The sequence below is a fragment of the Gymnodraco acuticeps genome, unplaced genomic scaffold, assembly GCF_902827175.1.
Source record: "Gymnodraco acuticeps unplaced genomic scaffold, fGymAcu1.1, whole genome shotgun sequence".
NCBI lineage: Eukaryota > Metazoa > Chordata > Actinopteri > Perciformes > Bathydraconidae > Gymnodraco > Gymnodraco acuticeps.
Window position 1 is genome coordinate 166,247 of NW_022991621.1, and position 15,363 is coordinate 181,609.

The 15,363-nt window shown below is 41.4% G+C and overlaps 1 protein-coding gene across 1 annotated transcript in view; it reads right to left on the minus strand.

The window, feature by feature from the left end:
- The window catches only part of sin3b (SIN3 transcription regulator family member B), a gene marked incomplete at its 3' end in the record, with an annotated part of 52,955 nt that overhangs the window by 34,242 nt on the left and 3,350 nt on the right, over positions 1–15,363 (minus strand). The window contains exons 3-8 of the mRNA XM_034198074.1: positions 12,364–12,517; positions 8,327–8,710; positions 6,675–6,857; positions 3,910–4,038; positions 1,716–1,805; positions 1,499–1,617 (exon numbers count right to left, since the gene is read on the minus strand). Coding sequence (XP_034053965.1) covers positions 1,499–1,617; positions 1,716–1,805; positions 3,910–4,038; positions 6,675–6,857; positions 8,327–8,710; positions 12,364–12,517 — 1,059 coding nt within the window. The remainder of the gene's footprint in view (positions 1–1,498; positions 1,618–1,715; positions 1,806–3,909; positions 4,039–6,674; positions 6,858–8,326; positions 8,711–12,363; positions 12,518–15,363) is intronic.

Here is a 15,363-nt window from a genome sequence, read left to right on the forward strand (position 1 = left end):
CGACTAAAACTGGACTAAAACATTTTGACTTGTCCTCGACTAAAACTAGACTAAAACTAGACTAAAACATTTTGACTTGTCCTCGACTAAAACTAGACTAAAACTAGACTAAAACGTTTTGAGTTGTCCTCGACTAAAACGTTTTGAGTTGTCGTCGACTAAAACTGGACTAAAACATTTTGACTTGTCCTCGACTAAAACTGGACTAAAACTAGACTAAAACGTTTTGAGTTGTCCTCGACTAAAACTGGACTAAAACGTTTTCAGTTGTCGTCGACTAAAACTAGACTAAAACGTTTTGACTTGTCCTCGACTAAAACTGGACTAAAACTAGACTAAACGTTTGAGTTGTCGTCGACTAAAACTGGACTAAAACGTTTTGAGTTGTCCTCGACTAAAACTGGACTAAAACATTTTGACTTGTCCTCGACTAAAACTGGACTAAAACGTTTTGAGTTGTCGTCGACTAAAACTGGACTAAAACGTTTTGAGTTGTCCTCGACTAAAACTAGACTAAAACGTTTTGAGTTGTCGTCGACTAAAACTAGACTAAAACGTTTTGAGTTGTCCTCGACTAAAACTAGACTAAAACGTTTTGAGTTGTCCTCGACTAAAACTGGACTAAAACATTTTGACTTGTCCTCGACTAAAACTAGACTAAAACGTTTTGAGTTGTCGTCGACTAAAACTGGACTAAAACTAGACTAAAACGTTTTGAGTTGTCGTCGACTAAAACTAGACTAAAACGTTTTGACTTTTCCTCGACTAAAAGTGGACTAAAACGTTTTGAGTTGTCCTCGACTAAAACGTTTTGAGTTGTCCTCGACTAAAACGTTTTGAGTTGTCGTCGACTAAAACTGGACTAAAACGTTTTGAGTTGTCCTCGACTAAAACTGGACTAAAACATTTTGACTTGTCCTCGACTAAAACTAGACTAAAACTAGACTAAAACGTTTTGAGTTGTCCTCGACTAAAACTAGACTAAAACGTTTTGAGTTGTCCTCGACTAAAACTTTTTGAGTTGTCGTCGACTAAAACTGGACTAAAACGTTTTGAGTTGTCCTCGACTAAAACTGGACTAAAACATTTTGACTTGTCCTCGACTAAAACTAGACTAAAACCAGACTAAAACGTTTTGAGTTGTCCTCGACTAAAACTAGACTAAAACGTTTTGAGTTGTCCTCGACTAAAACGTTTTGAGTTGTCGTCGACTAAAACTGGACTAAAACGTTTTGAGTTGTCCTCGACTAAAACTGGACTAAAACATTTTGACTTGTCCTCGACTAAAACTAGACTAAAACTAGACTAAAACTAGACTAAAACGTTTTGAGTTGTCCTCGACTAAAACTGGACTAAAACGTTTTGAGTTGTCGTCGACTAAAACTATGAAGGATAAAAAGGACTAAAACTAATAACCATTTTCGTTTAAAGACTAAATCTAAAATAGCTGCCAAAATGAGCACTGATATTCAGCTCCATCATCCGTCCATGCACTCACCCCAGGAAAGGCGTGACCAGCTGCAGCAGCTCCGCTCCCGAAACTACTTCCTGGTTGAACAAGGCGATGCAGCGCAGGAAGTTCTCATAGACTTCCTGGCTTTTAAACAGGCGGCGGACCTGAAGGATAAGAAGATGGAGAGGAACGTCAGATTAGAGTTATTTAAAAAAAAGACTGAAACTGTGGATCAACAAACCAGAAGAAAGTGGAGTCTCACCTTATCAAAGAAGGAGAATTCTCTTAAGACGCCATGTTTGCCGACAGAAGCGAAAGACTGATCTTTGGTACAGGAATACTTCATTTTCTTCTAAATAAGACAAAGGAACACGTGGTTAAAGATCTTTATATGAACATTAGTTATTGAAGTCATTGTATGAGTAGCTTTTGTCTTGTTGCTTATTCCCCTTCTGTAGCCCTGCCCCTTTTCTCACTTCCGGTTCAAACTAAAATGTGTTCGGTTCTTCCTGTTAAGCACGAACAGTTTTGTAAACAATTAATTTCATTTGGGATCATTCCCAGCGATGTTAGCTATCCAGCCAACAAGCCGGCTGGCAAACAATGGCTATCTCTGACACTAGCTATGAGCTCTTCTCAACAAGCTAGCTAGTTAATTATCTACTTTACAAGCTCACATCTGACATCTATCCAACTCAGGGATGGGCAACTTGGATGGTGGGGGGGGCCCCACACACACACACACACACACACACACACACACACACACACACACACACACACACACACACACACACACACACACACACACACACACACACACACACACACACACACACACACACACACACACACACACACACACACACACACACACACACACACACACACACACACACACACACACACACACACACACACACACACACAACACACACACACACACACACACACACACACACACACACACACACACACACCACACACACACACACACACACACACACACACACACACACACACACACACACACACACACACACACACACAACACACACACACACACACACACACACACACACACACACACACACACACACACACACACACACACACACACACACACACACACACAATGTAATTATTAACAAATTAAGTCTGACACCTTCATTGACATGTTACAATCTTTCAGGGAACATCCTCTAATAAGCTCACTAAACAAGTGGCATGTTTGTGTTGAACAGGTTATTGGGAGGCGTGTGGCGCAGTGGGTTGTGTGTTGGTGTTCAAACAGGTTCAAACCCCACTGCAGTCATCATGTCGTTGTGTCCCTGAGACTCTTCACCCCAAAGTGCTCCTGTGGGGATTGCCCACAGTATTGAGTATGTTAGTCGCTTTGGATAAAAGCGTCTAACAAGTGACATGTCATGTTATTTAACAGTGGAATAAAACTATTTTAAACTATTGGAAACCACGGAAAATGTGAGTGCATTAAGATTAACCATTAAGATGACATAAACATGAAGTCATGAACACTAACCCAGACATTAGTTGTCTTGAACCTAAGACACTTATAAGGGGAATATCAACACAGACACCTGCCAACCCGCACTCTGCTGTTCCTCAGCGCCGCTCCCCCTCCCTCCCGCTGAAATTATGAATGAAAAGCGTATAGTAGCCCCCGGGCCATCATTTACCCATCCCTGATCCAACTAGTTATAGCTACGTATGCCCTAAAGTTAGACCTACAGTGCGGACATGTGTCTACACGTTTGGCAGAGAGAGTTATTATAAAAACGTTGACGTGTTGTTTTTTGAGCCGCCTTGCTGCTCTCATACAGTCAGAAGCTCCTCACATCACCCCCGTAAATTCCCAAATATGCATTATCTGGATAAACTAATCACATGTGATGAGCTAAATGTTTAGTCTCTCGCTTTAAAAGTGTTTTAACAAGCTGGCTGGCAAACAATGGCTATCTATGACACTAGCTATGAGCTCTTCTCACATCTGCCATCTATCCAACTAGTTATAGCTACGTATGCCCTAAAGTTAGACCTACAGTGCGGACATGTGTCTACCTGTTGGGCAGTGAGAGCAGTTATGAAAACGTTGTTGACATATTGGGCTCATTTGAGCTGCTCTCACAGTCAGAAGCTCTTCACATCACCCCCGTAAATTCCCAAATAAGCATTATCTGGATAAACTAATCGCATATGATGAGCTAAATGTTTAGTTTCTCGCTTTAAAAGTGTTTTTACAGTTCGTTTAGAAGCTCAAGAGCTGTTTATTTGGTTGATAAAGCTGGAACGCTATGCAATAATAGCAATAACAAATAATGAGGCAATGTGAGAGCACCGTAGAGCAGGCGAAGCATAAGGTGTATACGAGTGTTTTCAAGGACGTGCATACACACATCGCTGCTCTCCCCGAGGCGTTTATTCTAAATGGAGTTTACCTTGAGCAGGGGGGACATGTGCTGCAGAAGGATCGGCCTGGGTCTCTTTTTATTCTGCTTGGATATCAAATCATCGTCCTCCGGCCTTTTTAGCTGCTCTTTGCCTCCCGTCAGTGAGCTTCCTGTGAACTGACGGAGATGAAGCAAACGGGAACAGTGTCAGTGAAAGATGCACATTCAGCTATTATCAGAGTGCAAGTTGACATGTTAGCGTAGCTTGTTTTGTGCAACCACAACTCTTATACACTGTTAAAATAATGCAGTAAATATTAGCATTTAGGGAGAAAACTCAATGAATTCTAGGGATTTTTGATACAGATATATAATATTTATGATAATAAAGTTGCACATTTCATACAGCTGAAAGTGCTTAAACGAAATGGCACACAACTCAGGAAAAACAAGATCAAGTCAAATGTTAAAACCACTTTAACACACATGCAGCATTTGTACTTGATATATGTAAGGCAGGGCTATTCAATTAGTTTGGAATGGGGCCGGTTGATGAAAATGATCCAAAGCAAGGGGCCAGGAAAAAGATGGCTTGAAATATGAGCAATCATATTAAGAGCTTCAGATACAGTAAATACTACAACAGCATAGTGGAGTGCATATATTGTGTTTAATGCAATCAAACAACATAGCCCCAAGGCCTTTATAGATCTAAATGGCTCAGAACTCAGTATGCCGACATGTGAAGCTGATTTAACCATCAACATCATATCATTTAGGTGAAATGATCTAACCGTTCACGCAGAGATGCAATAAAGGACAGTTTGTCACTACAGTAGCTAGTAGGTGGGTTCGAAACCCGAGCCCGCAGAAGTTTTCAGGCAATGTCTTCCCCTCTGTCTCTCAATGTAACACCCTCTCTGGAATAAAGGCACAAAAGTAGACTTTTAACATTATACTCAAAGGGCCAGTCAATATCACCCCGGGGCCGGATTTGTCCCGCGGGCCGCCAATTGAATAGCCCTGATGTAAGGGCTAATGTGCAGCGACGCGGTCATTATGGGGAAAAGAACACCGACGGGCCGATCAGGAGCCCGACGTGAAGCGGAGAGATCGGCATGAAGGTGTTCTTATCCCGCTTATCACACGGCCACATTCTCAACAAAGTAACGACATGACTCCCAATATTAATTAAAATGCTTTTGTGGATTTAGAAAATGATTTTATTGATTTAAAAAATAGTTGTATTGATTTAAATTGACATGCATCCGCTAAGAAAAATAGTCCGTTGTTACCGTTTGAACAACGTAGCAACGGCAGGAACGGCTTCCATAGTGTTTTTGAGGAGCTTTTTGATTACAGATTTGAAAACATCGCTGCTTGCTTTAAAAGTAGCACAATTCATGAAGTCAAACCTTGGAAAGTATCTAGATATCCCTGCCCTAATGCCAAAGGAACTGCACACTGAATATGTGTCGCCGTTTGATGTCTATGTCTGGACAGCTGCGTAAAAAGGAGGGTTTCTGCCCCGTTACTTCTCCACTGTTTTCTTGTCGCTCTTGTCTTGTCAGTTCGAAAGCCAAACTGTAAACAGTTCAATCGAACGGACTTCTTTCTGCAGATGTGAGCGTCCTTAACAACGGTCAATAAATCCCTGACAGCGGTCTGTCTGTTCTGGATTAACAACGTGTCACGTGTTCTGAATTGACCAATCAGAATCGAGTATTCAACTAAGCCACGTAATAACAGATGTTAAAGAATATAAGGAGGTAAAACAGGCAGGAGAATAAAAAAATACTGGTTATAAGAATCCAAAAGTAAGAGTAAGTCAGTAAAAGTAAGACAGGCATAAGACTAAATTAATAGATACAGTCTAATGTTAAAAACTTCATTCAACAATACAAAAGAAATAGGTATAACAATAAAGATTAAAAGACCAATTAAAAAAGAGCATGTCGTTAACTAACAACCAATCTAAAACAGCAAATATTAGCATTCATGGAGCAAGAATTCAATCCGTTTTTGTGTTAAAATACTGAAATAAATCATCAAAATACTACAATTTGTATTCTGTTGACCCACTAACTCAAGGGGGTCAAACTCAATTTCCTCTCGGGCCACATCAGCATCATGGTTGCACTCAAGGGCCAGTTTTATATACAAGACTATATAAAAATACATATATAAATATTTAATATATATAAAATAATGTATTATATGACATTATTGCCTCTGCATTGGATTATTATCGGATAGGGTAACTTCACAAGTCTCTTCAGTGAGAATGTCACAAAATGATTTAAAAAGAAAACCCAAATTCTGGGAAAAAAGTCAAAATCAAAACAAAAAGTGACATTTTGAGAAAAAAAGTGACATTTTGAAGGAAAAGTCAGATTCTGAGAAAAAGGAATATTTTGAAGAAAAAAAGTCATATTTGAGATGCATTGTGGGACATGTAGTTTATGGGCAACGTGCTTCTGTAAAGCGGCATGTACCCATATAATAAACATATTATATTCTTTGCAAGCTCTTATGGGGCCGCATGAAATGAAGTCGCGGGCCGGATTTGGCCCCCGGGCCTTGAGTTTGAGACCCCTGCACTAAGTACTTACAGTTTTACACTCCTACTTAACACACTTCAATATATATAACATAATAGCATTTCTAAGCAGTTGCGAGAAAATAAAAAATGTAATTAGCACTTGATGCAAAACACAGCTAAGCAGAAGTTATTAAAATGGTTTTCTGAGCCTGATTGTGCAACAACCTTTATTTGTATTTGTACATTGCACATCAGCTGCTGCTCCACTCACCAATGATCTTTTGGCGTCAGGTAAGAATTGGCCAAACTCAGCCAGCAGGTCTTCTTGCCCTTTGAAAAGACTGGCAACTTTAGAAAAAACTTCATCTTCTGTCATGCCGCTGCTGCCCCGGCTGCCCCGGCTCTCCTTCACCTCCAGCTGCTCCTTCTGGGGGGTGGTGCAGGTAAAAAAATGCTGATGAGAGGTGAGGGATCAAACTTAATCAAAGTCAAATACAAACAGGGTACAGAGGATATATACACTGTTCTCATGGGAACACACTGCTAAGAGAAAACTGAAAAACTATGGCATCAAGTCACATGCTTTACGCTTAATATGATATTTATGTTTGCAAAGGTTATCACTAGTTTAACAGCTGAAACAACTGATAATAACATCTAAGAACAGTCTGATCAATAAGGTAGAGTAATGTACACAAAATAACTATAAATAACTAAAAATACCAACATTAACTTTTATACATCATAATAGAATGGTGCAGGAATGAGATCACATTTTATCACTTCCTGTCGCCTTGTCTCATGTGTTCTGAATGTGCTTTTGGTTGTTAGTCTGAAATAAGGTCTGTGGTTAACTCAAGCTGAAGAGATTTTAACGTTTTGATCTAGTCCATAAAATACGGCAGTAAATACCCCACTGGTGAATAGGAACTACAGCACGGTCACATGACTTCACGTCTCCACCGCTAAGCTAAAGGAGGCTAATGTTGAGCTATAAAGGAACTACAGCACGGTCACATGACTTCACGTCACCACCGCTAAGCTAAAGGAGGCTAATGTTGAGCTATAAAGGAACTACAGCACGGTCACATGACTTCACGTCACCACCGCTAAGCTAGAGGCGGCTAATGTTGAGCTATAAAGGAACTACAGCACGGTCACATGACTTCACGTCACCACCGCTAAGCTAAAGGAGGCTAATGTTGAGCTATAAAGGAACTACAGCACGGTCACATGACTTCACGTCACTACCGCTAAGCTAAAGGAGGCTAATGTTGAGCTATAAAGGAACTACAGCACGGTCACATGACTTCACGTCACCACCGCTAAGCTAAAGGAGGCTAATGTTGGGCTATAAAGGAACTACAGCACGGTCACATGACTTCACGTCACTACCGCTAAGCTAAAGGAGGCTAATGTTGAGCTATAAAGGAACTACAGCACGGTCACATGACTTCACGTCACCACCGCTAAGCTAAAGGCGGCTAATGTTGGGCTATAAAGGAACTACAGCACGGTCACATGACTTAACGTCACCACCGCTAAGCTAGAGGCGGCTAATGTTGGGCTATAAAGGAACTACAGCACGGTCACATGACTTCACGTCACTACCGCTAAGCTAAAGGAGGCTAATGTTGAGCTATAAAGGAACTACAGCACGGTCACATGACTTCACGTCACCACCGCTAAGCTAAAGGAGGCTAATGTTGGGAATGATGACGTTTAGACTTTTAAGCAACCGCCATTTTTAAAAAAGGCACATAAAAGCTTCAGACATCTAACTATAAACGCGTTCGAAAAACTATTGACTTTGAGATAAGGAAACCGGTAAAAAGTGGTAAAACACTTAGTAATTTCCAGGTTTTATGACTCATTCCTGCACCACTCCAGCACCTTAAATCACAAAGTGTAATCTCAAGTTACCTGATATGTGTGAAGGATCTCCAGGAAGGCTCTGTAGATCTCAGGGTGATCCAGGAAGCGGTTTTTAATCTTGTTTACGTAGCTGATGGCACTGTCGAACTCCACGGGGCTGGTCTCTGAGGCGGGGGGAGAGGAGGTGGTGGGCTGGTTCTCTCTGCTGGTGAGGGGGAGGGAGAGCCGGCTGGGGGGGTCTGAGGGTCCTGTGGGGGTGGTGGCGGTGGTAGTGGTGGTGGTGTTGGAGGAGGAGGACTGGGACTCTGATGGAGTCACTTTGATTTCAGAGGTCAAAGCGGGTCCAGATTCAACGCCGGCGGCAGAGGCACTACCTGAGGGGGCCGCCACGGAAAAAAGGGGGGCGCTCTTCCCCTGATGGCCGGGGGACACCTGCACGGAAAGAGCGAGAAGAAGGACGTTAAGAAGTGAGTGTCGGAGCCAAAATGCTACTTAGCCTGAGTTTATTATTTGTATTATTATTATTTGTTTACATCACTTTTATTTGTATTTGTTGAGCACTTCCGGCAATCGTCACATGGTCATGGTTTGTGTATTTAAGATAAGATAAGATAAGATGGACCTTTTATTAATCGCCGTGGGGAAATTCGGGAATTTAAACAGCAAGATTAATACAATTAAGGATAAAAATCAAAAATGATTAAATGAATTAAAATGAACATATATACATATTTGGTCATGTGTACATATTATTTGCGTGTGTGTGAATACAGTGTATTTTATGTCCAGTAATAGTGTCACTTTAGTTCACCTGTTACCTGTCGGGGGGCGGGTGACAGAGGGTGAGCTTGTCAGGAATTTTTTTCTGTTGACCGCTTTGTTCCTTCTAAGTTATTGTGTGTTGGATTTTGTTTATTACAAATGTGATCAACCCATGGGCATCGCAGCCATATGAGGGTGGGACAAGTCCCCCCCGCCTTTTAAAATGATTAGTTTAGACCCCCCCCACTTTTATCATGCGGAAAGTCCGTGAATCGATCCATCCACTCGCCTCTCTCTGTAGAGCGCTGTGTCAGTGCTTCATTATCAAATCCATTCCACTTGCTTATTGAGAGAATGCCCAAATCAATGAAACTCCGTCCCATGTTTTCACTGCTACTTTGTACCGAGGCAGATTCTCAGAGCCGTACACATGCTGCGTCTTTTGTGTAGCTGTGTCTTTAGTTGTAAAATTATGCGCCCCCGCTGCGAGGCCCCAGCGCTAACAGTACACAGCGTGCTCCATTAGCACCCGGATATAAGGCGCTGTTATTAAAGAGGTGGAGGGAGAGCTCTCTCCTGTCAGACTGAGAGGCTGATAACTACAGCTCAGTGAGGTGAAGGACTCTCTGAGGGTTTAGATAGTTCACTTTAGTCTAAGTAGTGGGTCTTAAACGGTTTGCGAATCATTTATGTAAATAAGTATTTCCAAGCCACACTTTTATATGATCATTATAGTTATAAAAAATAAGAGAAAAACAGGTATGAAATAATTCCAACTCATACTATAGGACAGTAACACAAGAATACAGTTTAAAAGGGGAGTGATTTGTAAAATATGCATAAAGAAAAAGTAAATCTGTGTACATCACATTTATTAGACGCTTTTATCCAAAGCGACTAACAAAGCGTGGACAATCCCCACAGGAGCAATTTGGGGTGAAGTGTCTCAGGGACACAACGACATGCTGACTGCAGTGGGACTCGAACTTGCTACCCTCTGATTCGAAGTCCAGCACACTATCCACTGAGCCACAGCCTGTTACAGTTCTGTTTCACATGGGAGCATGCCCCCGGCCCCCCCTAGAGGAGGTGAGGTGATCCTGCATTTGTCATGATTTTGTTTTTGTCAACTTTACAGTTTATTTGGCATACCCCACTACAAATAACGAGGTCCCAATCTTCAGACGATCCTTGCTTTGTGGAGTTATAATTGTATGTTGAAACCGTTTCTGAATAGGTGTTGTTTCAACCTGAGCGTATTCGTGTGTAATTTAGCAGTCGCTCAGTCAGTAGGGGCTTGGACTGTGAGCCGTAGGGTCGCCGGTTCAAGTCCCCGACCAGACCTAAATATGGAGTGTGGACTGCTACTTGGAGAGGTCCCAGTTCACCTCCTGCCCTGCCGTGGTGCCCTTGAGCAAGGCACCGGACACCCCCCTTCCCCCCTCACTCCCATTGCTCCCCGGGCGCTGTACAATAGCTGCCCACTGCTCCTAGAACTAGACTCCTGGTGCTAGGATGGGTTAAAAGCAGAGGACGCATGTCACTGTGTGCTCTGCATGTGAGACCATTAGAGGGGTTCATCCCTCCAGTTCTAATCTATTCTTTTAAAACCATGTTATCAATTTAAAAACAGAGCTTGCCATAGAAATCCAAAGCAGAAGAAGTAGCAGCTGCACCTTAAGAATGTACCTTTCTACACACCATGAGTTAATAAGAATAATGCTCCAGCTGAAGGTTTCACAGCTTCAAGATAAATACAGCAGTAGTGTTGAGAGTTCATCAATTCAAGTGTCTCACCTTGTGTTGTCTCGTTAGTCTGTACAACACTCTCTTACATTTTGGCTACATGGTCTGTTTTGGTTATAAATGTGGTTTAAATATTGTATGCCTTCAAGTGAAGATCAACTATGTACGACTTGTCAATTGATGTACAATAGTAGAGACTAAGCTGGACACTAGTAGCTTTGAACTGTTGGACATTTGTAACTGTGGTTCCTATCAATGTACCAAACTTCAATACAAATATTTAAAGGTCCCCTGTTATACTGTTTCTCATCAATACATCACAGGTCTCAGATATATCCAGAACCTGTCTCTGATTGGCTGAAACACCAAACAGATCATTGCAGCATTACCCATAATCCCCTCTGTTTCAGCCCTGTTTCCAAAGTGCTGATTCTCTGTCTGTTACTTTAGATGAAAATAAGGAGCCCCTCCCCACGCCCCTCTGAGAGACATTTGGTTACAAAGCACTCAATGGTGCTCTAGGAGGAGATTCAGGTGATAAGGGGGGGGGGGGGGGGTTACCTTGGTTGGTGATTGGCTAATGGTTACACAAGACAAAACATCGTTATGACATCATGAAGTGGCCAAAATCTGATCAGCTCATTTTCAGACAGGTTTTTATAGAAATGGATCAAAAAGAGAGAAAATCTTTGTTCCTGAAACTTTCAGAGTCTCTTTCCACAGAGGGGACACATGTTTATGTAGAAGAGACATGAAGAAGAGGGGACACATGTTGATGTAGAAGAGACATGAAGAGAGGGGGACACATGTTGGTATAGAAGAGACATGAAGAAGAGGGACACATGTGTAGAAGAGACATTGAGAAGAGGGGACACAGTAGAAGGACATGAGAAGAGGGGACACATGTTGATGTAGAAGAGACATGAAGAAGAGGGGACACATGTTGATGTAGAAGAGACATGAAGAAGAGGGGACACATGTTGATGTAGAAGAGACATGAAGAAGAGGGGACACATGTGTGATGTAGAAGAGACATGAAGACAGAGGGGACACATGTTGATGTAGAAGAGACATGAAGAAGAGGGGACACATGTTGATGTAGAAGAGACATGAAGAAGAGGGGACACATGTTGATGTAGAAGAGACATGAAGAAGAGGGGACACATGTTGATGTAGAAGAGACATGAAGAAGAGGGGACACATGTTGATGTAGAAGAGACATGAAGAAGAGGGGACACATGTTGATGTAGAAGAGACATGAAGAGAGGGGACACATGTTGATGTAGAGAGACATGAAGAAGAGGGGACACATGTTGATGTAGCAGAGACATGAAGAAGAGGGGACACATGTTGATGTAGAAGAGACATGAAGAAGAGGGGACACATGTTGATGTAGAAGAGACATGAAGAAGAGGGGACACATGTTGATGTAGAAGAGACATGGAGAAGAGGGGACACATGTTGATGTAGCAGAGACATGGAGAAGAGGGGACACATGTTGATGTAGAAGAGACATGAAGAAGAGGGGACACATGTTGATGTAGAAGAGACATGGAGAAGAGGATGTAGTGCCTCACCTGTGCAGAGAAGGGCGACTGGAGGAAAGCCACTCCATTCTTGGGGACTTCTATCCGATACCCCGGGGGCAGGAAGGCGTTGAAGCCCAGCACGAGGTCCGGGTGTCCGTGGAAGAGCTGCGACACTCGGTTTATCACCCCCGGTGTGTCGATGCTGCTCCAGACATGACGCAGAAAGAGACATATTAGGATGTGGATGATGGAGGCAAAACAACTATAAAAAAAGCTATGCTTATGCTGTTGTTTTTGTAAAATACTGGGTGTGTTGGTAGATCTGCATCTTCTGTGTTTATATGAGTGTAGTGGAGAGATACTACTGCATTTGCCTCCAAAATGTATTGGAGTAGAAGTATAGAAATACTCAAGCTATGTACAAGTATGTGAGTAAATGTACTTTCCGCCACCGTAATACTGCCATTAAATATTTGCAATACTATGTGTTTCATGTAAAGAGACAATGCTTTCTGTCTCCATTGTCAGCTGAAGTGCTTTATCAACAAATGCACAAGCTGTCGAAGTATACATAAATAAAAAGGTATGCTTCTCAGTCATGAAGACAACAAATACAACATGTGACCTGCTCTATCAAATCAGTCGCATTGACCCGAAGACACATTGTGAGTTGTATGGAAAGAGGAGAGTCCTAGCTTTCTAATGATATCAGGATTGTTGTTGTTCTCCAAATATTAAGCGAAATATGTCACATTATATAACGACTGTCACGAGTCGTCACTTTGAGAAAAAGGCCTTCAAAGTTTCCTCTCTCTGGAATCCATCGATCTGATTGGTTGTTAGCAAATGATCAAAATACTACGGAAGGAAGATATTTTCGTTTGGATTACTGGTCTGGGGGAAGCTCATGAGTGTGTGTGTGTGTGTGTGTGTGTGTGTGTGTGTGTGTGTGTGTGTGTGTGTGTGTGTGTGTGTGTGTGTGTGTGTGTGTGTATTGCGTTTGTTTCCCGGGGAAAACACTCCGGCTGTTGTTATGCCTGCTGTGACGTCAAGTTACTCCGTTCTCTGCCTGTAATTATGCCGAAGCTTCAAAGTTGTATTTATCTTCTGAATTTGCCGAAACAAGTTTAATATTCTGAAAGCCAAGACTTTGTTTATTTGAAACCAGATGAAAACAAACTGTCACGGACCCTGCCGTGTTATCTATGATTACTATACTCTTACATTCATAATGTCAGCCGGAGGGAGGGGGGGCGGCGCTGCGCCATCTTCCCTTTAGAAGCTTAAAGAATGTGTTTATCGTGAGTTTGGAAATAAAAGTTTCATATTCTGAAAGCCAAGACTTTGTTTAAAATCAAACGAAACACCCGAACCCCGAAGAAATAGTTTTTTACGCAAATCCACGTTTATTTTTAAATGAGCCGCTGAGACTTCCGACTGATTTCGATAGAGCGGGTCACATGTGTGTATTATAGTACTTATAATCAGAGTAGTAATACATGTTATTTATCAGGCGCTTTAACAAGTGCTCAAAGAAGCTGTACAAAGATTATTTAAAAAATGCTCTTGTGGTGTTCATGTAAAACACTTTGAATTTCGTTGTTGCTGAGGCGTAGAACAGAGCAAAGTCTTGACTAATAGACAAATAGATTTGTTAGTGAAAAACCACACCATGTTCATACACACACACACACACACACACACACACACACACACACACACACACACACACACACACACACACACACACACACACACACACACACACACACACACACACACACACACACACACACACACACACACACACCACACACACACACACACACACACACACACACACACACACACACACACACACACACACACACACACACACACACACACACACACACGTACAACATGTAGAATTCTTGACACTAAAGCTGACTTTGACTTTATTGTGAATGCAGGACGTTTACTTGTAACAGAGTATTTCTACACTGTGGTATTATTACTTTTACTTGAAGATCTAAGAGTACTTCTTCCCTCACTGCTTGTACTTGATCAGAATCTGAATACTTTATTCATCCTGGGGTTAAATGAGGAGATTAAACCCATTCTCACTGGTTTGAATTCTCTATTCTCTTGGCTTACTAATGAGTATTATCTGTATATTAAAGTGCTTTTATGAGGTGTTTCTTTTGCACCTGACTTGATGCCTTTGAGGTGTTATCTAAAACACTTTGCATGTCTTTGTTAATGAGAAAGTAAAACATTCCTTGACTAATAGAAAAAGAGTGTTGTATGGGAGTTAAAAAAGAAACCAATAATAATTGAATTAATAATTTGTGAATGCAGGACGTTTACTTGCTACAGAGTATTTCTACACTGTGGTATTATTACTTTTAAGATCTGAGTACTTCTTCCCCCACTGCTTGTACTTGATCAGAATACTTGATTTATTCTGGGAGAAAATGAGGAGATTAAACCCATTCTCACTTGTTTGAATTGTCAATTCTCTTGGCTTACTAATGAGTATTAACTGTATATTAAAGTGCTTTTATGAGGTGTTTCTTTTGCACCTGACTTGATGCCTTTGAGGTGTTATCTAAAACACCTTGAATTTCTTTGTTACTGTGATGTATAAAGTAAAACGTGCCTTGACTAATAGGAAAAGAGTGCTGTAGAAGGAGGAGATTAACCCCATTTTAACCCATTCTCACTTGTTTTTGTTGTCTATTCTCCTGGCTTACTAATGAGTATTAACTGTATATTAATGTCCTTTTATGAGGTGTTTCTTTTGCACCTTGTCTCTATGCTTTTGAGGTTTTACGTCAAACACTTGCCTTGACTAATAGAAACATAGTTTTGTTGAGGAGTATCACAACAACATTTCAAGATAAAAGAAACAGTTGAATAGTTCAAATGGCCACTTTGGATAATGAGGTATTTTAGATTCAGTGCTTAAGTTAATGTTGCTGCTAATACTTGTGTATTTGTACTTAAAGGTAGGGTAGGTGAGAATGGAGAAACCAGCTCGAGTGCGCTAGTATTTGAAAGTAAGCA